This window comes from Colobus angolensis, unplaced genomic scaffold (genome assembly GCF_000951035.1).
Source record: "Colobus angolensis palliatus isolate OR3802 unplaced genomic scaffold, Cang.pa_1.0 Scaffold328, whole genome shotgun sequence".
Classification (NCBI taxonomy): Eukaryota; Metazoa; Chordata; class Mammalia; order Primates; family Cercopithecidae; genus Colobus; species Colobus angolensis.
In genome coordinates, this window is record NW_012116577.1 from 2,496,080 (window position 1) to 2,523,733 (window position 27,654).

Consider the following 27,654-nt stretch of genomic DNA (forward strand, 5'->3'; position numbering starts at 1 on the left):
AAAAAAAAAAAAAAAAAAAAAGGGTAGGGTAGGCCACTTGGCCTATTTACTTTCAAAACGATTTGGATTTAGAGTGTTTCACATCAGAATAAAATGAGTAAGATGAACTAGAACACAACATTTTCAGCTTTTTGGTCAAAGGGAATATAAGTAGTCATATTTGGTATGTATTTAAGCATGACTTAAATGAAATGTAAACAACTAATGCTCTTTGAAGAATCATAATCAGAATAAAGATAAATTCTTGATCAGCTATAACTTCTGTTTTCCATCTAGTTCTTGTCTGTCAATGCCTTCCCTCCCGCTCCCCATCTTCTGAGGCCTGAAGGATATTCCTGCCACATCGAACTCCTTTAGGCAGAGTACCACCACTGGATGTACAGTTTAATGTTTCATCTGCTTTTTCTTTATTATTTGCTTCACATGATCTTGTTGAAGCTAATTTTGAAAATGGAAACTATGTTTTCTTGACTTTAGAATCATTAGTTTTAAGAGGAAATTTCAGCCACTAGTCAATAGAGGTCAAGATCAGTGAACAAGAGCTGATATTTTCATTTTCAAAAATTCTGAATTAAAAAAAGTCCAGGAAGTTAGTATTTAAATCAATATGTTCATTTCACTCTAGTGAAACTACTGTATGTTATAAATCAGTTAAAAATGGACGTTCAGAAAAGAATTGAAATCAGGACAAAAAATTACTGATGCTGGTGAGGTTGTAGAGAAAAAGGAATGCTTATATACTGTTAGTGGGAGTGTAAATTGGTCCCACCATTGTGGAAGACAATGTAGAGAGTCCTTCAAGATTTAAAGATATTTGACCCAGCAGTCCCATTACTGGGTATATACCCGAAAGAATATAAATTGTTCTGTTATAAAGACATATTCACGCATATGTTCACTGCCGCACTATTCACAATAGCAAAGACATGAAATCAACCTAAATGCTCATCAGTGATAGATTGGATAAAGACAATTTGGTATATATACACCATGGAATACTATGCAGCTGTAAAAAAGAATAAGATCATGTCTTCTGAAAAGACATGGATGGAGCTGTAGGCCATTATCCTTAGCAAACTGATGCAGGAACAGAAAACCAAACACTGCATGTTCTCTTGTAAGTGAGCTAAATGGTGAGAACACATGGACAAGGGAACATTCTGGGGCCTACTGGAGGGTGGGAGGAGGGAGAGGATGAGGAAAAATAACTAATGGGTACTAGGCTTCATACCTGGGTGATGAAATAATCTGTACAACAAGCCCTCATGACACAAGTTTACTTACGTAACAAGCCTGCACATGTACCCCTGTACTTAACAACAAAACAAACACAAAGGAAAATGTTAGCCATGTGTGAATTTTAAACTTCTTGGTAGTTGCATTAAAAATAAGAAGAAACAAGTAAAATGGTTTGTAATAATTTAATCCATTGTATCCAAAATATCTTAATATGTGATCAATATATAGTAAGTAATTATTTTGGTTCTGTAAAAACAGGAACAGAGGTGGAGGTCTCTGTGAGTTAGTGTTTTTTATTAGGAAAGAAATGTTGAAGATTGAAATAGGTTTTTGAGAAAAGCATGGTTAATGTTATAAATCCCAGAGGAAAGGAGGGGGTTGGTGCTTTGGGGGTTTTTGGAAGCAAGGAAGAGGAAAGAAAAGTAGTACTGCCTTGTCTTAGTGGACATGTTTATCTCATTCTGGCTAAGGATCTCCTTTGGAAAGCCCTGTAATAGGAGCTCCTGTCAACCTGTGTAGGTTTGGGCTACAACTAAAACTTTTCTCAAGAAAAGCTTTTTTCTTTCCTTCAGATGTTTGAAAAAGATATTAAGCCTACTCTGTAGCTAGAGAGGGTTAAGGTAAAACAAAGTGTTTTTCTGTTTTTTGTTTTGTTTATTTGATGTCAGAACTTTCGGTGGTAAACCTGAACAGGAGGCTTTTTTTCCCCTCAGTTACGACTGTAGGTTTTCCTGAGACGCATTAGAATGTTTGATTTCAGGATACCTCTAGCCCTTCTGGAATAGTTATAAATAGGGCGTATGTATGTAGTAACTTCTAAATAGCTGTAAAATCCTGGTCCCTACGGTGAGTAATAAGGGATTAATACTTGATGAGGATGACCTGCTCAAGAGGTTAGATGGTCTTCCTGCATGGAAGTCGGCTTCTACTTTCACCATTTGACAGGAAGAAACTGCTGCTTCCTATCACTGAATAGAGTTCTCCAAAATTGAAGCTACTTACAAAAGCTCTTTTAACAGTTTGAGCAATTTTCTGAAAATGTTGGCATTTACTTGTGTTTCATAGTATTTTGAGACAGGGTCTCACTCTGTTGCCCATGATAGCACCACTGGAGTGCAATGGTGCTATTATGGCTCACTGCAGCCTCAACCTCCTGGGCCCAAGCAGTCCTCCCATCTCAGCCTCCCAATTAGTTGGGACCACATGTATGCACCACCACACCCAATTAATTAAAAAGATTTTTTTCTAGAGTCTGGGATTTCCCTATGTTGCCCAGGCTGGTCTTGAACTCCTGGGCTCAAGAGCTCCTCCCACCTCAGCCTCCCAAAGTGTTGGGATTACAGGTGTGAGCCACCATGCCCAGCCTGTTTAATAGTTTTGATACATTTGAACTGCCATTAATAAAGATATTTGGTTATATTAAAGGTTTATTTAAAGTATGACTAAAGCCCATGGTCTAGATAAATTCTTTATGGTTTTTTGGAGTTTTCACTGGAACAGGTACAAAGTATGCAAAATTATAAAACTACCATCAACTATAGATAAGATAGAAGTAGATAATCTTCTGATAACTGTAAATATCCAGCACCGTCTATAATAGGGAAAAAAATTAAAATGTTAGTTTCAGATATTCCTAGAGGAAGATCTTTCTGCTGTATCACTAGGTAATATTCCCCTCATATTTATTTTCCTTATGTCTTATGTAAAATGAATGCTTTTTATTTTAGAGACATTTAGTAAAATAAATAATACATGCCATTTACTGAGTATCCGTACTATATTACTTAATTCTCACCACACCCTGTTAGGTAGTAGTATTGCCATTTCACAAATGAATACATTGATATTTAGAAAGGTTGCCCATGGTTTTATTTGCTAGTAGAGCTGGGATTTGAATCACAGTCTGACTGGTTTGCAAACCTATTCTGTCTGTTGTATTCCCTACTAAGGTTAAGAGTCTTTTATGATTTATTGTTTAAGTATGCAGCTTGGAAGATTATGTATTACAGAAACAGTACTCATGTTGTTCACAGTATTGCAGTTGTGATTTGTGACTTGAAATGTGAGGGCCACACCTGATTTGGCTAGCATTGTTGAAGTTGTTTGTGTAATTTTGGCCCAAAGATAGTTTATTTGATAATAACCTAAGGATAAATGGCCACAGTCAGTATTTGTTTTGTCAGCAGGTGCTCTTGAGCTTTTCAAAGCATTTCAAACTCAAATAGAAGGATATGCAAAGCTTCCTTAAGATCATAACTACTTTAAAAACTAAATATTTGGTGGCTAAAGGGAGAACTTGAAAATTCTGAGCACTTCGAGAGGCTACTCTTATTTAACAGTATGTTTTCTTATGCTTAGGACTTCTGGTGGTGGTGATTTTCTAAAATATTTACAGAGTTTTAATAAACTGACTTTAAAATACATCCTTTGAAGAAAACATTTGTAATTAATTGGTCTTGTTTACACCTATTTTCATCATATTAATTTACCGTTGTGGACCCAATCAGAGGCAATTAAACTCTTATGATAAAAATATTTAAAAGGATATAAATGCTTGAAAGAATTTGGAGATTTTACTAACCATATGTAACTTCTGGCATAGTAGTGGAAGAATTATTTCTGTCAAAATAGACAATACAGATTATAGTTATAATTTATTATATGAAGATATTTTCACCACAATTCCTTCTTCACCCATGCCTCCCATTTTATGGTTATTGTATTGCTGATGTGTTAATAGTGGTATAATCGTGTATGTTGGAGGTGGAAAATAATGTGGAACCGTTAAATGCTGATAAATTGAATCCTTAACTGTTGATAGCGTAGAGCTTAATCTCTCCCACTTGGCCTCAGATAGCCTGATAAAAGTGTTCGAAATGGTAAAAGGTACTAAATAAGCACTTCAGGGCACTGAAACTTGTTAGGAGAGAAGCAGTTGGGTGGAAATCCAGTTTCTTTCTCCAAGGCTGTAATATACTATGGTTGGGCTTGGAATAGCCACTGCAGTCCAGCCAGGACAACATAGCAAGATCCTGTTTCTTAAAAATATTAAAACAACAAAAGGGATTATGCCTTTTTGGTCTCCACATTTTTCTTTTCTTTTTCTTTTTTTGGTATGTATTTTACTTGAAAGCAAACTTCAGTGAAAGTCAAAGTCAAAGTTTGTAACCTTTGTATCAAGCAAGTTAATGCCTTTTGTTAAGATGTATTACCTCGGCTGGGCGCGGTGGCTCAAGCCTGTAATCCCAGCACTTTGGGAGGCCGAGACAGGCGGATCACGAGGTCAGGAGATCGAGACCATCCTGGCTAACACGGTGAAACCCCGTCTCTACTAAAAAAAATACAAAAATCTAGCCGGGCGAGGTGGCGGGCGCCTGTAGTCCCAGCTACTCAGGAGGCTGAGGCAGGAGAATGGCGGGAACCCGGGAGGCGGAGCTTGCAGTGAGCTGAGATCCGGCCACTGCACTCCAGCTTGGGTGATAGAGCGAGACTCCGTCTCAACAACAAAAAAAAAAAAAAAAAAAAAAAGATGTGTTACCTTGCCTTGAGATCAGTCCACTTCTAGGTGTGGCAGTTTTACAGTAGGCTTTTCTCGTTATTTACTATGAAGTGCCCTTAAGACAAAAATAAGCCTGAAAGGCTGGACATAGTGGCTCATGCCTGTAATCCCAGGACTTTGGGAGGCCAAGACAGGCGGATCTCTTGAGGTCAGGAGTTCGAGACCAGCCTGGTCAACATGGTGAAACCCCATCTCTACTAAAAATGTAAAAATTAGATGGGTGTGGTGGCACTTGGTTGTAATCCCAGCTACTAGGAAGGCTGAGGCAGGAGAATCGCTTGAGCCTGGGAGGTGGAGGTTGCAGTGAGCCAAGATCGCGCTGCTGCACTCCAGCCTGGGTGACAGAGCAAGACTCCTTCTCAAAAAAAAAAAAAAAAAAAAAAAGCCTGAAGCAAACTTTGTTGGTGAAATTTCATATTGCATATATGCCTATAAACTTAAATTTTGTGAAATATCATGGACATTATTAAAAAATACCTTTTTAGACTGGCAAAAATTTTGATGTAAAGATTTTGGAGGAAAGGAGTTTATAACTCATGAGTTCTAGTTTGGTAGATTAGTTGGGGTTGACTCTCGTATATTTTTATAGTTACAAAGAGTTTTTCTTACCTTTCCTGGCATTGAATGTAACTTACTTTTATCAATTTAGTCATGGAAATAAAATCTTACCCCAAAGAAGTTCTAAAAGTAAAAAAATAAAAATAAAAATTTAGTAAGATGTTGTCTTTATTAAGTAAATGTGTGGTTTATTATAGCATAAAAATAGAGCCTTACCCCTAGTTGGTTCAAAATAGCAATGAGTAACTGTGAAGGAAGAAAAATTGATGATCAGTGCTGTCAGTAGGTTTATTTTTAAACCTACATTTAACTTATTACATATGCAAGTTAGTATACTTTGTATATGAAAATCTATTTTATTGAAAAATTCCATTTTATTGCTTAGTATATTATTTATATGATACAAGATTTTAAAATGACCCAATATCTAGATTTAAATACCTTTAATTCACAGAAATATTTTCTTCTTTCTACAACTTTGTAATGGTATTCACCATATTTGAAAGTTAGAAAATTTATTTGAAGGGTTAAGAAATCCTCTGTGTACACTTCCATACAAGTCCCATCTTTCATAAATGATTCAGATTCCCTGTGTGAATGATACTTGAACTAAAATTTTAGGACAACTATGAATACTTTGTTTTGAGAACTTGCTTACACAAGCAGTTTTACTGGAAAATTGCTTTGTAGCGTCCACATGGTCCTGTTTTAAGATTCTGGCAGCTTGCTCAAGAAATTGACTACTCGGTCTAAAAGGTTAATCTCTTTACTTGTTGAGCTGTCTGTCTCAGAATGTATGCAGTAATATTTAAGCTAAACACTGTCCCAACTGTGACAGATCTTAGGCACGAACAATGCCTTCAGGTAGTATTTGTTCTGTTAGGGTGCCTTTCCCTGCTCCCTACCTTAATCAGGACCATCGAGAGGGGTTGAATGTAGTATTTATATGAACTTTATAGAATAACAGGGCAGAATATATTTACCGCGATAAGATCATTAGGTGTGAGGACCTAGAATAAAGGAAACAGTTAAATAAGGAATTGTAATTCAGCATTTCATCTACTTTTGTATCATATATTTTATATTAGCTTGGTAAATGAAAGCATACTTTTTAGAATTCTCATCATTTCTGAAGTTCAATTACTAAGATTAAAATTCACTAATATTTTAAGTACCCCCCCAAACCTATCTCTGGAAACATACAGTCCATATTTTCTGTTGTGGGCTCCAAACATAGCTGGGACTTCTTGGAAAGATTATTAAACCTATGCTTATTGGGTTTGAAAAAGATTGTATTTTGGGATCACCTCTTTCTGAAAGAAAACTTTAATAATGTTACTTCCTATAATTGTAATAAGTGTGCTGGGCATGGTGGCTCACTCCTGTAATACAGCACTTTGAGAGGCCAAGGCAGGCGGATCACTTGAGTCCAGGAGTTCAAGACCAGCCTGGGCAACGTGATGAAACCCCACCTCTACAGAAAACACAAAAATTAGCCCAGCGTGGTAGTGCATCCCTGTAGTCCCAGCTACTCAGGAGGCTGAGGCTGGAGAATCGCTTGTACCAGGGAGGTGAAGGTTGTAGTAAGTTGCAATTGCACCACTGCACTCCAGCTTGGGTGACAGAGCAAGGCTCAGTCTCAGAAACAGAAAATCATAATAGGAATATTATTACTTGGAGTTAACATGATGAAATATACATAACTTTTTTGTATGTTACTGAATCAACCTCATCTTATGTGTTTATCATGAATTCAGTAAAATCTTTTCAAAAGTAAAATTTAAGCAATTCCTTTATACCATGACTAACCTTAAATCTATTTCAAATGCTTCTAGGATAGATTACATTTTATTAAGAATGCATTTTACCCCCACTAATGACAAATGTTAGCATAAAATTTTAGTGGTGAAATGGACTTTGTAAATCATCTGTTGTCACTGTTTTATATTCTAGAAGAGGATAAGGGTTAAAGGAGTTAAAGAAAATTCCAAAGTATTAAAAGGCAGACATGGAGCTTACATCTCCAGATAATTTAACTTCAAATTAAATGCTTTTTCTACTGGTTGGTCCCTGGGTTTATTCCACACAAATAAGGAAAGTTTCAAGTCTTAGGTAGTTCAATTTTCAAGGATATGTGAAATTTGTATATTAAATTACTGAAATCAAACTAAATATCAATAACTAATGGTCCCCCAAAGAGAATGTTAGCCCGTTGTTATTGGTATCAAATTTCTCTGCAATTAAATCTAAAGAATTTTCAAGTTTTTGTTTTGTATTAGTTTAAGTATTTGCTAAGGAAGCTTTAAGTATAACTACCTGATTTGGATTGTAAGGAAAAGGAATAGAAGTCTACAAAAAGAAAAAAAGTAAATTGTGAACGAAACTGTGAACACTTTCTCTTGCTTTTTCTCAGTTATTCGTACATTCACTCGTCCTTCCATCCATCTATCCATCCATCCCTACAATATTTACTGAGTAATTATTCTATATATGGGATTTAGGGATAGCAGTAAATGACACTTGGAGAGCTCACTTTCTGTTTGGTGGAGATTAGAAACTAGTGGGCTCAATATAATTTTTTCTTTCAAAAGGTATGAGTGTTTTTCTTTATTTGTCGAACTTAAAGCCCAGGAATCTGTCTTATGTACGTGTTGGTAGTTTTTACAAATCTACCACTTTCCCTACAGTAAGGTTACTTTCTTTGCTTGCTTTTAAGATACTAGTCTGCCATCTGGTGGTAGGAAGAGTTTCCATTTCACAGAATAGTGATTCTTTTAATTGTCACATAGATTTAAATAAATTTAAATTTAAGTGTTAACAGCGATTCTTAAGTTCTAATTATAAACCAAGACTCCAGGATTTTGCATCAGTTTAAAATAAATCTTGCCGGGCGCGGTCACTCATGCCTATAATCCTAGCACTTTCGGGGGCCGAGGGGGGGCAGATCACTTGGGGTCAGGAGGCAGTTTGCCCAGCCTAACCAACATGATGAAACCCATCTGTACTGAAAACACAGAAATTAGCCAGGCATGGTGGCTACATGGGAGGCTGCTGAGGCAGGAGAATTGCTTGAACCCGGGAGGCAGAGGTTGTAGTGAGCTGAGATTGCACCACTGTACTCCAGCCTGGGCAACAGAGCGAGACTCTGTGTCAAAAAACAAAAACAAAAAAACTTAACAAATTTTAGCAAACAACGGGGAAACAATGCACCTAGTCCTGACTAGAACCAAAATAATTAGCAATTAATTGTAAGTGCAAGTATAATATTTAGAATTTAACAGCTAGGATTCAACCAGAACAAGTAAAAACAGTAAAGGAGAATAAATGTTCTGTTGAGGACTAAGTTTAGTGACAAATTTCTAAAAGTTGAGAGAAACACAGTTTGAAATTAAATGCAAGCAAAGGGAAGGTGTTTATTGTGTTTAGATATAAAAAGTTATGCAAAATCATGTTTGTATATTTAAAAATATTTAGGGGATCAGACGATATTAAGCAAGATGCAGTTTTAAAATGTTTGTGAGCTGGGCATGGTGGTATACACCTGTAATCCCAGCTACTGGGGAGCCTCTGGGAGGTGGGAGGATCACTTGAGCCCAGGAGTTTGAGACCAGCCTGGGTAACATAGTGAGGCCCTTGTCTGTAAATAAGGGGTATGTGAAGTTTTAAAATGTATGTGATTTTTAAAGAAAAAAATAATTACTTAAATACTTATCCAAATTTAACAAGGCCCCAATCTGTGTTGCAGCATCATTATTTTAGACTAAAATAATTTTCTACCCCCAAATTGCCTTATGCTTTTCAAGTCTGCACCCATGCACTTGCTGTTCTTCTGTCTGAAATGTTTCGTCCATTTGTCTTCCTTTAAGACCTGGTTCAGATATTGTCTTCTCTGAAGTCTTTGATCCATAGCTTTGTATTTGTGCCTCGAAATACTTATCAAATTGCATTGTAGTTTCCCTTTATGAATCGCTCTTCCTCATCAGATCTGAACTTACACTGTTTGTATCTCAAGCACTCACCGTTGACTCTATAATGAAGTCTGCTTACAAAAGTGATATATAGAATACAGGCAACTCTATTGTGTGTTTAGCATTGTTCCAAACTTTATTGAAAAGTTTTAAGAATCCAGATATTAGGAGAGATTGGAGAGGGTCCAAACAGAAAAGCAAAATAACTATTTTGCTTGAACTTGGGAAAAAGTTATAGACAGCTGGGAAAAAAATCTTTTTAGAGAAAGAAAGCAACAAGGTGAATTAGAAAAAGCAAAAGAATGGATATTAGAGAAAGAAGTGTTCTCTTCATAAAGAATAAGCTCCTAACAGTCAAAGTAATTCAGCACAAACACCTTTTTAATAGTAAGTGCAGAGAAACTCTGGGAGAGGGCACTGAAGATTTGGAGGGAAATTTGCTAGCCCCTTGTCACATTCCATTATAAGCTATACGGGAGAGAAGTTTGAATAGCTGATTCCTGGGGACTGCCTAAAGTCTCATTTTCAAAATTTGGAAAGTTTCATAACCACCATCCAACTAATAAATCCTTTCAGCTATTTCAGATTCCCCAAACCCATGCTTACCAGGGGCGGTTGTGGAGGTAGGGGAAATGGGACCTGAGGGAAAAATGGTGGTACTTGTGGTGGGTAGAAGATAAATCTCTGTAAAAAGAAACAGAATGTCAGTCATTTCAGACGATGGCAAACTTTTAAAATGATGAATGCATTATTTAAAAATACAACTAGAAGTTTACCTGTTCACTGGAACTTTCAGCATATTGTTCAAGCTTGCAAAACAATAACAGCAACAAGGTAAAGCAGGATATGGCAATACGTTATTCACTAAAGAGAGGTTTTGTTCTGAAGGAGAATAGGTAATAAGCTACTGTGGAGCGTTATACCCGTCAGTAATGTAACTTCACTTCTGAAATAAAAAGCAGTTGGATATCTAGCAGGAAAATGTTTAATTTTGTGCAATGATTTGGAAGACCAAGTGCTTTTTGCTTTTAAATTTATATCCAAAGAATACTTTTATTTACATTTCTTAAGATTAATTCCATATTACGTGAATATCTCCTTTTGTAAATCTTTGAATGAATAGTGTTCTTGATTTGGTTCTCAGTAGTTATAAATTCAAAGTGAAGGGAGTGTGGAAATGTACATTTAAGTTCTGCATCCCATTACACAAATTTTGAAAGCTCCCTCACTTCTCCAAAAGCTCCTTTGTTACAAAGTGTGCAGGGGAGTTTCTTGCCTACGGGGTGCCCTCATATTCAGACTAGTAAACACAGGTTAGACTCAGTGGATCTCATTTGTATATAGTCATTTTGATGACAAAATGTCTATATAGGTGAAGTTAATGATGTTCTGGGATTACAGTATTTCATATATTCTTAGAGGCTATCATTGTCAGAAGCACCATTATTTTATAAATTACCAAAAAAGAAAAGCACTGCTGTTAAGCTGCCGTGACACTTTATCACATTATGTTTGTAAGACACAGCTGAATTTCAGAGCTGCTAAAATACCAAAAAGTACATGTTAGAATTAATGAAATATGTGTACTGCAACATTCCCATCAGCATAAAGAAACAGGCAATACAAATTGTTTGAATTTTAGACCATGACACTTGTCAGCTTTGGCAAAAAGGATTGTGGTCTAAAGAAACAAATTAGGTTTGTTATCAAGGGCACTATAGATGAATGTAGCTTTTTATCCAAACCTAGTTTTCAGAAATTGGACTTTTAAAGGTGTGTCTGTATGATCCCTCAAATATTATTCAGGCATAAGTTGTTACTACATTCATAATTCAGCAATCGGTGTAAGTTATCTTAAATATTTCCTTCTTTAAAATCAAATCTACAATGAAGTAGATAGTCCTCTGGTGTCAGAACATTTCCACGTAACAGCCTTTTAAGAAAACATGAGATGGTTTGGGGCAAGGGCATTGCAAATGAAACTCAATTCAAACTGCTTAATTTAGACTTGGGTCACTGCAGAATATTTGTTCTGTATCACTGAGTTTATTCAGAACATCCTGTCTTTCAGATAGGACCCTTCTCTGCTTCAGATGCATTAAAAAAATTATCTCCATGCAACTCTGAGGTGTTCCTAGGACTCATTTCATAGACCAGGAAACCATGGGTTAGTTCGAGGTCACACAGCTAGCACATGGCATATGGAGCTGAGATTTGTCCTGGGCAGAGTCTTGGGCTGACAAAGAGTGGTGAACTCCTAGTTCTATGACTTTCCTGGATTCCACTTTCCTCTTTTGTGAAATGAAAAGATAAGACCCGCTTTCTAGCCTAGAAATGCGATGACTCTAAATCTGAAATTAAGTCAGCAACTGAGGAGGGTGTACTCACGGGGATGGGCAGAGCAGTGGCAGTGCTCAAAAGGCCAGCCAAGATGAGAAATTTCATTCTAAAGGTCAAGCCTGGAATTGAAGGGGCAGAAGATCATTTTGAGTTTTTTTCTATTTACGTCCTATTCCTACTGTAAATAGGTAGGTTAGTTAGAGGTGTTGAAATAGTGGTCCAGATAAATCCTGCCTCCAAACATCGGTTTTGTAAACCTACAAGAGTGTTTTTCAAAGCTTTGAATTCCTTAAACAAGACATGCACTGTTTAGCTCCCAAAATAGCCCATTACGTTCTACTTTCTTATAAAGTTACAGTTCAGCCTATACACTGTACATGTTAGGTCCCTGAAGTTGAGTTTGTGATCTTTACACGCAAATCTTTCTTTTTTTTTTTTTTTTGAGACAGGGTCTTGCTCTGTCACCCATGCTGGAGTGCAGTGGCACAATCATAGCCTCCTGTACCCTCGAACTGCTGGGCTCAAGTGATCCTTCTGCCTCGGTCTCCCAAGGAGCTAGGACTACAGGTGTGTGCCACCACACTTGGCTAATTTTTAAAAAATTTCCTTAGAGATGGGGTCTCGCTATGTTGCCCCCCCGTTGCAAGGCTGGTCTTGAACTTCTGGCCTCAAGCAACCTTCCCACCACAGCCTTCCAAAGTGCTGGGATTACAGGTATGAGCCACTGTGCTCAGTTCTACTCACAAATCTTTAAACACCAGTGTTGCATCATGCTTATTATTAGGAATTGATCACTGCTGGCTAAAATGAGAGGAAAGTTTTCATGTAATACAGAAATAAATCCACCTGAAGCTTGTACCTCTGTGAGACCTACCAGGCCTTCATATAGTCTGGTTGCTGTTATTGCCAGTTATAGTTCTCGGGAAGGAAATTGTATGGGAAAAATTTTGTAAGATGTAATGGGTTGGTAGAAAATCAGCACAATATGAGTAAATGCAGATTCAATAAAGCAAATCAACTGACCTTTTATTGGTCCGTTGGTTCTGAAAGGAGGCATTTTTGTGTTTTAAAAATCGCGTTTAATTCAAATTAACTTACCTTGTGAGTTTCAAACCAAATCACTACTCTGGAACTGGATTTTGAAAGAAAAACAACTTCATCATATTCTTATCAAGACTTATCTCCAGCATTTGAGGCAAGTTATATTTATATCTGCATCTATAAATCACACTTCAGCTGTTATAGATTTAAAACTCAACCCTGATTTTCTTGGTGCTACTTTGCCTGAATTTAGGCAACTTATTTCCCTTCTTTTCCTTTTTCATGTTTTTTCTTTGTATTTTTATTCCTTCTGGATTCAAACACTTTAATTTCTTTCTTCTTTTTAGAAGTGGACCTATTAGAAATCGTTAAATTACCCAATACAAGAATATGTTACATTCTTTTATCTAGTGCAATAGAATCAGTCCAAATTATACTATATATCTCTTCAATTACCTTTGCTTCAGTGGCTCTTGGAGCAGCAAATTCAAGGAGCAGTGTGATCGTCTAGAATCTCTATGCCCATCTAGTATTTAAGCCATGTTACTAATGCCTTTATGGTTACGGGCAATATGAGTCACAAAATTCAAAGCTAAACTGAATAATTGTGTTCACACCAGGATCTCCAACTTCCAAAATATCTCAATTACACAGAAGTAGACTTACAGACTGATTACTGAGAAAATAACTTCATCTGCTAGGTTGGGATTAGAGTATGTCTTTATCACAAACAACCCACAATTAAAAATTGTGACCACCAAGAATTTTAATGTGCCTCTATAGATGAGCTAGCTGTACATGTGAGAGCCTTAAATGATACAGAAATTTTAAGGTTTGAAAATTTCTAGTATTCAATATTTTTCATTTCAAAATGAATATTATTTTCAAATAATTTTTTTTAGTAGATATTGAGGTGGTGTCCTTACCTTGATGTTAAAGTCGCTTTTCACTATTCTAAAATATTTTTGAAAGTTGTCTGAGGGTAAAAGATAATTCAGGCCTAATTAATACCTCTGAATACAACTTCGCTGTTCCCAACAACCTAGTTTGTAATTAGCTAAGACCTTTTCAGCTTCATATAAAAATGTTCTGAAATTTGGAATAGTTTCTAAAATTATTTCTGTAGTTGGAAAAAATTACAAATAATACTTAATTAGATTTTGATTAATCAAATTGAACTTAATTATTTAGAAAGGACATAGTATGATATAGTTCTAGTTAAGAATAAGGTAATTGGCCAGGTGCGGTCGCTCACGCCTGTAATCCCAGCACTTTGCGAGGCTGAGGTGGGTGGATCACGAGGTCAGGAGTTCGAGACCAGCCTGACCAACATGGTGAAACCCCATCTCTACTAAAAATACAAAAATAAGCCGGGTGTGGTGGCACGCGCCTATAATCTCAGCTACTCAGGAGGTTGAGGCAGGAGAATTGCTTGAACCTGGGAGGCAGAGGTTGCAGTGAGCTGAGATTGTGCCACTGCATTCCAGCCTGGGTGACAGAGCAAGACTCTGTCTCACAAAAGAATAAATAATTTATTGAGCTATGAAAAGAGACAATGAATACGATTTTGAAATACTCAAAGAAGATTACGCTGATAAAAAATAAACTATTCTGTAAGTATCTTTCAGATAAAATTCCTAGGGGCATGTTCCCTCAGTGACTATCACAGATAAGGTCTGTAACAACAACAACAAATTTTTGATTATTTGAACAAATAGTAAAAGATAATTGTGTTGATATCTTTCATTTCATCTAGAAAAATATGTGAAAAACCATTTTCTTTCGAATAGTCAAATAAAGTGGGTGACATGTTCTTTTATTGCCTTACTTCAGAACTTGCAAAACTATATTATGATGTCATATTTTTGTGACCTAGCTTTTACTGTAATAGCTACCAAAGAAGAGCCCAAATAAAAACACAAATTTTTGCTTACGACAGGTTTTTTCACTATCAGTTTACATTAATAATATTTAATCTCTTTCTACATTGGACATCAAGACGCTTTATGGCCCTCTTCCTGTTTTACCCTTACATTTTTTTTATTTTGAGGCAATGAATATGTAGAAATTTTTGCAGGGCTGTCCTCCTCCCCAGCACACATGCTCAACTGCACATAAAGTTAGAATTAGTTGTATCAAGCAGTGCATAATGTTCACATTTTATTTTCATTTATTTATTTTTTGAGACAGGACCTTGTCCTGTCACCCAGGCTGGAGTGCAGTGGCACAATATCAGCTCACTGCAGTCTCGACCTACTGGTCTCAAGCAATTCTCCTACCTCAGTCTGCCAAGTAGCTGGCACAACAGGTGCATGCCACTATGCCTGGCTATTTTTTTAAGTTTTTGTAGAGACAGGGTCTCTCCATGTTGCCTAGGCTGGTCTTGAACTCCTGAGCTCAAGGAATCCACCCACCTTGGCCTCCCAAAGTGTTGAGATTATAGTTGTGAGCCTCTGCACCCAGCTTGTTCTACATTTTAAATCAAATTTGGTAAAAAAGGACTTGAATTTATTTTTATTCTGTTTAAACTTATATAATGATGAAGGACATTAATGAGCAGCTCTTACCACTGAGTATTGTTTCCTGTAAGAGGTGTCTCACACTTTTTCCTCAACCACACACACACACACACACACACTTAAAGTAGTAGGGTTTAGGAAGCACAATTATAATTTGACATGTAGTGTGAGTCTTGGGTTGATCTTTCACATTTGATTGTCTAAATTATAACTGGAAATACACTTGACTAAGCATTTGGATTTTTATGGACTGTTTATTAGGGTATTAAGATATTGAAAATAATACACGTAAACCACAAAAGAGTAGCATTCCATTTTCTTGAAGTGCATATGATATTATGAACAATACAAATGCATTATTTTTATCGTTAATAGTTTTATCATTAATTATCTCATAAGTCGATGCAGAGAGTGAAATTACTATGAATTAAACTTCTGTTCACAATGTACAGTATTTTGCATATATTGACTTTACTTAATTTTGCATTTTTGTTTCCAAAGTTAACGTTAAATACCTGGTGCATAAGTTGTTATCAAGCAATTACTCTCATTGTCTTGTCATCCATGCAAACATTTTGCTAAATATAAATCTACAAGTATTACAGCTGCATATATTTCTGAAGTGGTTAGAACAGAGGAGGATGCTGGAAAGTTGAGTTCTTTAAAATCTTCATTCAAAACAAGAGATTTTCATCTATGTCTTCTGTAAAAAACAAGAAGCAAAACAACACTTTTAGAAAGTAGCCAGAGTAGTAGCACAAATAATATTAGAGCTAGGGGATTAGAGAAACCATCTAATAAGGCAGTATAATGGTGATTCTCAAGTCTGGTAGGACATCAACATCACTCGTGAACTTTTAAAAATATATATTTTTAGGTCTCACTTCTGGACTCTAGAATCCGAATCCCTAGGGGTGGACTAATGGCATGTAGACATTTAGAAAACTCTGCAGGTAATTCGGCTGCAGGGTTGAGAACCACTGATAAAGGAAGAGCAGGTTAAGGGGAGGTCCAGCCAAGAAGTGCCAAGCATACTAATCTAGAAGGTGAGCTGAAATATAATGGAAATAAATAGAGATGTAGTGCTAGGTAAATCCAGCTTTTAAGTGAGTAGCTTGTCAAAGAAATTGTTGCCATACTTGTGGAAGAAGACAGCATCCTCTAGCAGATATAAGATCACTCCTTACCAACATGGCCCACCCTAGCAAACTATTATACTACTCTGTGTGGGCACTAGGTAATTTTCCTGCTAATACTCTTTATCTGGCCCAGAGAATGGGAAAGATTATGGACTTTGATATATTTTTTTTGAGTACTGGCTTCATATGTAAAATGGAGATAATAGCTTCATTACTTACACATTTACTTATATTTGCACCCATAGCCTTTGTCTTCTTTCTGTTGCTCAGATAAGAGATTGTCCTTTTTCTTGACGTTAAGGCTAATTCCTCTACCTATGCTCAAGATCTCTTCTGACCTTCACAAGATTCTCCTTTTACTTTCCTCTTTTTTTTCTTACATCCTTCTTCCACCTTTCCTTTTTTTTTTTACTAGATCCTTCCATTAGCATTTAAATATGTTTTATATTTAGCCTCTAGAACAGTGCCTGCATTTATGTAGACCATCTGTAAAGATTTCTTGAGCAAATGAATGAATAAATGAAAGGAGTGCTCAAATCTCTTTTATTCTAAAAAATGCTCCCCTTACTCTGTATCTTTTCTAGGTCTTTGCTGCACTCAAACATTCACTCCTTACCCTTTCTCATCTCCCTTTTCTTCTGAACCTATAGAATGTGACTTCCATCTCTACCATTCCACCAAAACTACTCTAACCAAGGCCACCCAGGATATCTTTATTTCTTTCATCTTCTTTGACATCTCAGTCGCATTTGGCACTGCCAATCTCTTCCTCCTCTTTGAAACACCTCCTTTGCATGGCACTATCCTGGTTTTCTTCCTTCATTTCAGGAGAAACTTCAATGTCCTTACTGAATTCTTTCTTCCTCCCCATCCATCATCTAGATGTTGTTTCTCAGCATGGTGTTCAATCCTAGACCCCTTTTCATGTAAGTCAATGCGTTTTCCTTGGGAGAATTAATTCCCTTCCCTGGTGTCAATTATTCTCTGTATGCTTATAATCCTCAAATATGCATTTCAGTTCCAAAACCCTGTCTTGATATATAAGCAGCCAACAAATATATATAAAGTTCCATGTTACTAATAATCAGGAAAATTTAAATCAAAACCATCTCACAATGAGATGCCAGTTCATAGCAGTCAGAATGGCTATAATTAAAAAGTCTAAAAAACAACATGCTGGTGAAGCTTCAGAGAAAAAGGAATGCTTAGACACTGGTAATGTAAATTAGTTGAGCCACTGTGGAAAGCCGTTTGGAGATTTCTCAAAGAACTTAAAACAGAACTGCTATTCAACCCTGCAATCCCATTACTGGGTATATTTATAAAAAAATCATTTTACTGAAAAGACACATGAACTCACATGCTCATTGCAGCACTATTCACAATAGCAAAGATATAAAATCAATGTAGGTGCCCATCAGTGTTGGGCATGGTAGGGATAATGGTAGTTTTGATGGAGTGGTAGCGATAATGGCCAAACCATAATTACTTTTGCATAAAACTAACACTTAGGAGACAACCTAATACTTTAGGATTCAAAGTATCTAAAATGGAATTTGTCATTTACTTCAAATCCACTTCTGTTCTTGTGTTTTCTCAGTGGAAGGTGCCTCTATTTACCTCTATTTACCCTGCCTGCTCTAAGTCAGGGACCTAGGCATTGTACTTCTCTTTTCAGTCTCTCACCTCTCTGTTCTCTGCTCCCCCATATTTCCTATCAAATATTGTCTTATTTCCACATGATATACATTTCAGTATGCTTACATTTTAAAATATATCTTGAATATGTTTACTTCTCTCTCTCTCTCTTTCTTTTTTTTCCCTTTTGGTCACTCCCCTAGTTCAAGTTCTCATCAGCTCTTGCCTGGGTTTACCACAATATTCTCTCAACAGTTCTTTGGCCCTGCCACAATGTAACCAGGGGAATCCTTCTTAAATACAAACCCAGGGAAATCACTGACTTGTTTGGAACACTTTGGTGATTCCCCAGTACTCTTAGGATAATGTCTTTAAATGGCTTTGGGGAACTTGCGTTCATCTGAGTTGTTTACCCTGTTAGTCTCACTTGGAAGGTTTTCTGACGATTAGCATGGATATGTGTCAATGCATGGTATGCATGCGCGCAAAATAAATGAGGACTCCTGCACCTGTTATTTGAACCCCATTTTTACAGATAAGGAAAATGAGACTCACTGAGGATAAGCGACATGCCCTAATTCACATAGCTAGTTAATAACAGCTATGTGAGGAATATATGGGCTCATCTATCATAGGCAGTTAAAATTCAGGAAAACATTGGCTAAACTCTATCTTCTCCTTCTGTGGATTTCTCAGCCTTGAAGGAAAGAAGGGCATACTTATAAATAAATTTTTTTTTCTTTAGCTACATTCCAAAGCAATAACTTGTTTACGTGTTCTGACTGAATATTTAATAACTGCTTTATTGGTTTATTATGTGATAATTTTTTCCTTTCTTCAAAATAAGGCAATGATAGCCAAACCACAGTGCACAAACAAGATCATTAACAGCTTTGTAAATGACTGGACTTTAAGTTCTTCCTGCTCCTCCCAGACAACCGCCCAACAGAGCCTGGATGAGCTTACACACTGAAGAGCTGCCAGAAGCTTTGCAAAAGGAAGAATGAGATGCAACTGGTTTTCTTAAGTAAAATGGCCTCTGTTTAAATTTGCCTTTTTATCAGTCATTTAAAATCACATGTCATATAAACAGGCATCCATAAATACATCCTATTCCAGCCGAGTTTTCCCCTCTAGATAATGGTGGGGCAGGGCAGGACAGAGGGATATATTTGAATTTTTATAAGTGCTCTGTGTGTATGATAGATGTTAGAAAGACAATTGACACCCAACCCCGTGTGGTCTCCTTCTCCTCCTCCTGCTGTAGCAGGATTGGTCAGTGTGACCAATACAATGAGGCAGAAGTTACGATATATAACTTATGAAGTTAGGTTAAAAAGACTTATGAAGTTAGGTTAAAAAGACATTGGGGGCCAGAGAAAGACTGAGGCTTTCTCTTTCTGCCTAGTCACTCACTCTGGAGGAAACCAGATACCTGTGGGCAGCCCTGTGGACTAGAGGCCTACATGATGGGATACTGAAGGCTCCTGCAAAGAGCCATGGGAGTGAGCTTAGAAGTAGACCCTTAGCCACAGTCAGGCCATCAGATAACTGCTGCACTGCATGACCCCTTGACCACAACCTAATGAGAGATCCTAATCCAGAGTCATCCAGGTTAGTTACTGTGAGATTCCTGACCCTTGGAAACCATGAGAAAGAATTTAAACCTGTTAAGTTGTGAGGTGATTCACTATGCAGCATAGACAACTAATGCACAGAACTAGGTACTTACAAAAATATACATCCTTTCACAGAATGTTTATTTCACAGAATGGTATTATTGCAAGGAGAAGGACTGACCCTCTCTGCTTACCTATTTATTAATAAGTAAATCCTCATACTTTCACCTCTTCCTCTCTAATTTCAAGGCATTCTACATATATATGGGGAATATTTTCAAAATGCAGTTTGCACAAGTTATTTCTTTTTGGGAACTTCCAATGTTTGATGAACTGACTTTATCAGCCTAGCTACATGTTTATCCCGATGGTATATTGTAAACATGAATGAAATCTCTGTTTCAGAGATTTGATGTTCACTGTTAATTTACGTTCTGTGAATGGTATTTTTCTTGTTTATTTATTTTAACTGACAAATAAACACGGTATGTATTTATCATGTAAAACATGACCTTTTAAAATATATATACATTGTGGAATGGCTAAATTGATCTGATTAACGAATGCATTACCTCACATACTATTGTTTTTGTGTGTGTGTGGTGAGAACTGCAAGTAGATTTGAATGCTCATTGCTTGAACATCTTTCTTTTTTTTTGAGACCGAGTCTCACTCTGTCTGTCACCCAGGCTGGAGTGCAGTGGCACGATCTTGGCTCACTGCAACCTCTGCCTCCTGGGTTCAAACAATTCTCCTGCCTCAGTCTTCCAAGTAACTGGGATTACAGGTGCATGCCATCAAGCCCACCTACTTTTTGTATTTTTGGTAGAAGCAGAATTTCACCATGTTGGCCATGCTAGTCTCTAACTCCTGACCTCAGGTGATCCACCCACCTCGGCCTCCCAAAGTACTGGGATAACAGGCATGAGCCACAGTGCCCAGACTTTCATATCTTAATTATTGAAAACATACCTGCTCATAAAACTCAAGTCTAACTTAAGGAAAGAAAAGGAAACATATTAAGACATAACCCAGCAAAACAAGTGTCTACATTTAATTTCCTCCACTGCAGGAGTAAAGAAAGAATACTCTGATCTACCCTCCCACAGTTCCCATTCATTGAAGATGAAGTCATGGGTGAGTTTTGGGTTAAAGGATTATCCCAGCACTACTTGTGAGGTAAAATCCAGTCTTCAGTGTGTTGGTAATGGATTCTGAGATGTTCTGACATCTCTCATTGTCAGAAATGGGCTTGCTTATTTATTCTTTACGTGTAATTTTGAAAAGTTGGGCCCAAGGCCCAGGTTAAGGTAGGATATTAAATAAAGAAGGACACAAAGCCTGCTGAGATTTGACCCAACTCTGGATTCACCTGTCTTTTTAGGCTTAGCTAACTGTTGAGACCTCAATGCATGTTCACCCTTGCTACCCTTTGAAAACAGTGTTATAAAGGTAGTAAGAAGTGACTTTGTAATGACAGCATGTGCACCAAGGGAGTCCTATCTGGGAAGCTGCCACCTTTTGTTTCTAGCTTCCAATTTGAACATGTGGCAGGACCTCTCTATGAAGCATGCGGGGGCTTAGGGCTTGTCTGGGGAAGAAGACATCCCTCTTCTTTGGCTGGTGATGAATTTACCTTCTTTAATTCCAAAGCAGTGGCCCCACTCCTTCAGGGTGATATGTTTATCCTTGTTGGGGTCACACTCCTCAAAGAAACGGGTTATGCAGTGTTCCATGGGCACCAGAGATGCTCGCAGAGGAGCAAGTTCAGAATGTGTCAGGACTCTGCAATGAAATACATGGCATCCTATTAACTGAGTAGCTTGTGCATGAAGATTTAACTCTTAGGCTCACCAAGGACATTTTTCTCCCATAAGGTTGCTGTATATGTGAAATAAATAGAATACTGATAAAAACTGCCAATGAAATGAAATAAACGATTTGTGGGTAAGGTTGACAGCTTTTGGGATGTCAATTCACGAGGTTTCTGTCTTCACAGGAACTGTCCTTTTCCCACCCTAAATCTACAGGGGTGTACCCAGCAATCATGTTGGTACAACCTGGTTCTCATCCACTGACCATACCTGATTGTTTTAGATGTAGTCACTTGACCCACCTTGGGCCAGTCTTGGGAATTTAGGATCAAGAATGAGAAAGTCGGAGGAGTCTCTGTGGGAAGCTGGACCTTAACATGTAAACTTAGGAGCTGTGGTGTAGCCATATTCTATCTTCGCGGCAGCTTTTTTTTTTTTTAATGAATATTACAAAGCTTTGATAATTGTGATAAGGGGACTTCAAAACGTTCACTGACAAATGGAATTAAAAGATAAAATTATAAAACATAAACTTTATCAACATAAGCTTTATCAAGTTCCAGACTTTTTTTTATTATTATACTTTAAGTTCTAGGGTACATCACACACAGCAGCTTTGTGTTTAGACCCCTAACCAGGCATTACAGTATTCTAAAATGGAACTGGGAAATGTCCTAAATCTGTTTAGATTTTCCTTCTGCATAGATATGTAGATATTTCATCAGAGAGATAAATCTAGAAATGTTCTTACCTATCCATAGGGTGTTGGTCAAGTTCACTAAACTGCCAGTGCACAGGATACACATACATGTGGTAGTTTTTCTTAAAGTCCCTTAAGAGAAGGTCAATGGGATGGTCCCCAGCCAAGAGCCTCTTTTCATCCAGGTAAATTTTCTTGACCTGGGGTTAAGAAGGCAGAAGACTGTCAGAGAATCAGACAAATGTAATGGACTCGTCACTTGCTAAACTTTACTTGAAGAGTAACAGTAACACGATAGAGGAAATCAAGCTCAGGACATCATGTGCAACCAAATGAAATTCCTTCCAATCAATACTACAAGCCTTTCTCATGCCTACACAGAATAGCACCTGATGTAAGAAACCTCTGGTTTTTAGACGAAATTTAAATCTTTTTTAAACTTTTAAATATTTTAAGTATATTTTGCCTCTTTCTTTTAACAAGTAATTAATGTTCACTACTTTTTTTTTTTTTTTTTTTAAACTACGAGGTTTTAATGAAAAGGGCTGAATTGACTGAGGGAAAATTTTTGATTAGTTAGTGAAAAGTGCTGCTCCTTCCCCTGATGGCAGGGTCCATTCTTAGTCTTCTAGGTCATCCATCCAGTGCCCACTCAGTCTCGCTTTCACCCTGTGTGTTACTGCTTGGCCAGCCCCATTGAAATTTCCCTGTTTCAAAGCTAATATCCTCAAGGCTCTCTGTGACAATGTATTCAAGACGGAGGCTAGAAATGATTCTTGAGCAGTGCATGTGAAACTGTCAGCTTGTGATGTTGCCTCTTATTTCGCTGAGTAACTGGAAGCAAACAGAACCTCCACCTGCTCCCAGAACCACAGCTTTCCTACCTGTGACCTTCCTGTGTTCCTAATCTAAGTCCAGCCCCTCTCATCTGGCTGGAACACGTATTGAAGAATGCCCCCGGCAGTTGTGTGCATTCTGTGCTCCTCACTAATATTTCCTTCTTGACTGGGTTATTTCCAGAAGCATACAAACATCCTCTACCATCTCCCACTGCTAGGGGGGACTCTTGAACTCACTTTCCCCTTCAGCTGCCACCCCATTTCTCTTTATCTCTTTATAGCAAAACTCCTTGAAAGGATTGTCTGTACTTGCTACATCCACATCCTTTCTCCTAGTCTCTGTTGAACTCTCTCCACTGGAGCTTCCTTCCTGAAACATGCTCCCACCCCAGGAACAGCTCCTGTCAAGGTCAACTATGACCTTGACATGCTAAATCTCTGGCCAATTCTCAGTCCTCAACTCACAACCTATAAACAGCGTCTGACACAGTTAATGCACACCCTCCTTCCTGTTTTATTTATTTTCGCACCATGTTTAATCCCAACTGACATACTTATACATATATTTGCTGATTTGGTTATATTTGCATAAATGCTCATTTTACTACATACAATTGCATATATGCACATATGTATATATACACATATATGCATATATACACATATGCGTATATAAACATGTGCATATATGCATATACATGTATATATACAAATTATACATATATAAATATGTATAATTGAAGAAGCTAATCTGTGGATAACTTACTTTATTTCTCTGCTTCTCATTTAGATAGCCAGCGTGTTCAGAGTTGGCTTCATAAAGCTGCATGAGGATATTCTTGAGCCAGTCTCTCATCCGTAGAGGAAACTGAGTCACTTCAAAGTCCGTACAAGTAGGAATAGCTGTTACAAGCAGAAAATGTACTGTAATCTTTGGGCTTATTCGTGTACTATGGCAAGTCCTCATAATAGGAAGCTTAACAACTTCTAGCAACTGACAGAGCCTTCTCAGGTCCCCATTATTATGGCAGTGGTCCTTAGCCCTGGCAGCAGCACAACAGAATTGACTGGGGTTTTAAAAAACATACCAAATGCCAGCTTCCAATCAAGTAAATTCTGATGTGACTGGTCTGGTGTGAAGTTTGGGCATCAGGATGTTTTAAAACTCCAAATTCTATTTGGATGTGCAGCTAGGCCCCAGAACCACTGCTGTAGAATCAGAGTTGAAATTTGTAGGTGGAGGGCACAAATGCTATTGAATAGAGGAAAAGGTAGATATTAGCTGATACTATGGTAAGAAATAATGCTAAATCTCAGTGACTTAAAGAAACAAAAGTCAATTTTGCAATACTGCTGCAAGTCCAATACAAGTTGGCAGGAGGGCTCTCTGCTCATTACAGTCTCCCCAGAGCTCAGGATGACTGCCATTTTTTTTTTAATTATACTTTAAGTTATGAGATACATGTGCAGAACGTGCAGGTTTGTTACGTAAGTATACACGTGCCACGGTGGTTTGCTGCACCTGTCAACCCATCATCTACATTAGGTATTTCTCCTAATGCTATCCCTCCCCTAGTCCGCCAGCCCCTGACAGGCCCTGGTGTATGATGTTCCCCTCCTTGTGTCCATGTGTTCTCATGGTTCAGCTCCTACTTATGAGTGAGAACATGTGGTGTTTGGTTTTCTGTTCCTGTGTTGGTTTGCTGAGAACGATGGTTTCCAGCTTCATGCATGTCCCTGCAAAGGACATGAACTCATCCTTTTTTATGGCTGCATAGTATTCCATGGTGTATATGTGTCACATTTTCTTTATCCAGTCTATCATTGATGGGCATTTGGGTTGGTTTCAAGTCTTTGCTATTGTGAACAGTGCTGTAATAAATATATGTGTGAATGCGTCTTTATAGTAGAATGATTTATAATCCTTTGGGTATATACCCAGTAATGGGATTGCTGTATCAAATGGTATTTCTAGTTCTAGATCCTTGAGGAATTGCCACACTGTCTTCCACAATGGTTGAACTAATTTACTCCCACCAACAGTATAAAAGTGTTCCTATTTCTCCACATTCTCTCCAGTATCTGTTGTTTCCTGACTTTTTAATGATTGCCATTGTAACTGGCATGAGATGGTATCTCATTGTGGTTTTGATTTGCATTTCTCTAATGACCACTGATGATGAACTTTTTTTCATATGTTTTTTGGCCACATAAAGGTCTTCTTTTGAGAAGTGTCTGTTCATATCCTTCACCCACTTTTTGATGTGGTTGTTTTTTTCTTGTAAATTTGTATTAGTTCCTTGTAGATTCTGGATATAAGCCCTTAATTAGATGGAAGATTGCAAAAATTTTCTCCCATTCTGTAGGTTGCCTGTTTACTCTGATGATAGTTTCTTTTGCTGTGCAGAAGCTCTTTAGTTTAGTTAGATCCCATTAGTCAATTTTGGCTTTTGTTGTCATTGCTTTTGGTATTTTAGTCATGAAGTCTTTGCCCACGCCTATGTCCTGAATGGTATTGCCTAAGTTTTCTTCTAGGGTTTTTATGGTTTTAGGTCTTATGTTTAAGTCTTTAATCCATCTTGAGTTAATTTTTGTATGAAGTGTATAGAAGGGGCCCAGTTTCAGTTTTCTGCGTATGGCTAGCCAGTTTTCCCAACACCACTTATTAAATAGGGAATTCTTTCCCCATTGCTTGTTTTTGTCAGGTTTGTCAAATATCAGATGTTTATAGATGTGTGGCGTTATTTTTGAGGCCTCTGTTCTGTTCCATTGGTCTATATATCTGTTTTGATACCAGTACCATGCTGTTTTGGTTACTGTAGCCTTGTAGTATAGTTTTAAGTTATGTAGCTTGATGCCTCCAGCTTTGTTCTTTTTGCTTAGGATTGTCTTGGATATATGGGCTCTTTTTTGGTTCCATATGAACTTTAAAGTAGTTTTTTTCTAATTCTGTGAAGAAAGTCAGTGATAGCTTGATGGGGATAGGATTGAATCTATAAATTACTTTGGTCAGTAGAACCATTTTCATGATATTGATTCTTCCTATCTGTGCTCATGGATATTTTTCCATTTGTTTGTGTCCTCTCTTATTTCCTTCAGCAGTGCTTTGTAGTTCTCCTTGAAGAGGTCCTTCATATCCATTGTAAGTTCTATCCCTAGGTATTTTATTCTCTTTGTAGCAATTGTGAATGGGCATTCACTTATGATTTGGCTCTCTGCTTGTCTATTACTGGTATGTAGGAATGCTTGTGATTTTTGCACATTGATTTTGTATCCTGAGACTTTGCTGAAGTTGCTAATCAGCTTGAGGAGATTTTGGCCTGAGACGATGGGGTTTTCTAAATATACAATTATGTCATCTGCAAACAGAGACAATTCAACTTCCTCTCTTCCTGTTTGAATACCCTTGATTTCTTTCTCTTGCCTCACTGCCCTGGCCAAAACTTCCAATACTATGTTGAATAGGAGTGGTAAGAGAGGGCATCCTTGTCTTGTGCTGGTTTTTAAAGGGAATGCTTCCAGCTTCTGCCCATTCAGTATGATATTGGCTGTGGGTTTGTCATAAATAGCTGTTATTATTTTGAGATATGTTCCATCAATACCTAGTTTATTGAGAGTTTTTAGCATGAAGGGGTGTTGAATTTTGTTAAAGACCTTTTCTGCATCTATTGAGATAATTGTGTGGTTTTTGTCATTAGTTCTGTTTATGTGATGGATTACATTTATTGATTTGCATATGTTGAACCATCCTTGCATCCCAGGGATGAAGGTGACTTGATTGTGGTAGATAAGCTTTTTTATGTGCTCCTGGATTTGGTTTGTCAGTATTTTATTGAGGATTTTCGCATCAATGTTCATCAGGGATATTAGCCTGAAATTTTCTTTTTTCATTGTGTCGCTGTCAGGTTTTGGTATCAGGATGATGCTGGCCTCATAAAATGAACTAGGGAGGACTCCCTGTTTTTCTATTGTTTGGAATAGTTTCAAAAGGAATGGTACCAGCTCCTCTTTGTACCTCTGGTAGAATTCAGCTGTGAATCTTTCTGGCCCTTGGCTTTTTTTGATTGGTAGACTATTAATTACTGCCTCAATTTCAGAACTTGTTATTGGTCTATTCAGGGATTCAGCTTCTTCCTGATTTAGTCTTGGGAGGGTATATGTGTCCAGGAATTTATCTGTTTCTTCTGGATTTTCTAGTTTATTTGTGTAGAGGTGTTTATAGTAGTTTCTGATGGTAGTTTGTATTTCTGTGGGATCAGTGGTGATATCCCCTTTATCATTTTTTGTTGTATCTATTTGATTCTTCTCTCTTTTCTTCTGTATGAGTCTGGCTAGCAGTCTATTCATTTTGTTAATCGTTTCAAAAAACCAGCTCCTAGATTCATTGATTTTTTGAAGGGTTTTTCGTGTCTCTATCTCCTTCAGTTATGCTCTGATCTTAGTTATTTCTTGTCTTCTCTAGCTTTTGAATTTGTTTGCTCTTGCTTCTCTAGTTGTTTCAATTGTGATGCTAGGGTGTCAATTTTAGATCTTTCCTGCTTTCTTCTATGGGCATTTAGTGGTATAAGTTTCCCTCTAAACACTGCTTTAGCTGTGTCCCAGAGATTCTGGCACATTGTATCTTCATTCTCATTGGTTTCAAGGAACTTCCTTATTTCTGCCTTAATTTGGTCATTTACCC

General features: G+C 37.4%; 1 protein-coding gene across 4 annotated transcripts in view; it reads right to left on the reverse strand.

Annotated features, from left to right (window-relative positions):
- Nucleotides 1–15,458: 15,458 nt before the first annotated feature.
- SPARCL1 (SPARC-like 1 (hevin)) overlaps nt 15,459–27,654 on the reverse strand; it is a 56,917-nt gene continuing 44,721 nt past the window's right edge. For all 4 annotated transcript variants that reach the window (XM_011951813.1, XM_011951814.1, XM_011951815.1 and 1 more), the window contains 4 exons: nt 23,740–23,876; nt 22,186–22,334; nt 21,257–21,405; nt 15,459–15,927 (listed from right to left, as the gene is read on the reverse strand). In XM_011951813.1, coding sequence (XP_011807203.1) covers nt 15,899–15,927; nt 21,257–21,405; nt 22,186–22,334; nt 23,740–23,876 — 464 coding nt within the window. In that variant the 3' untranslated portion in view covers nt 15,459–15,898. The remainder of the gene's footprint in view (nt 15,928–21,256; nt 21,406–22,185; nt 22,335–23,739; nt 23,877–27,654) is intronic.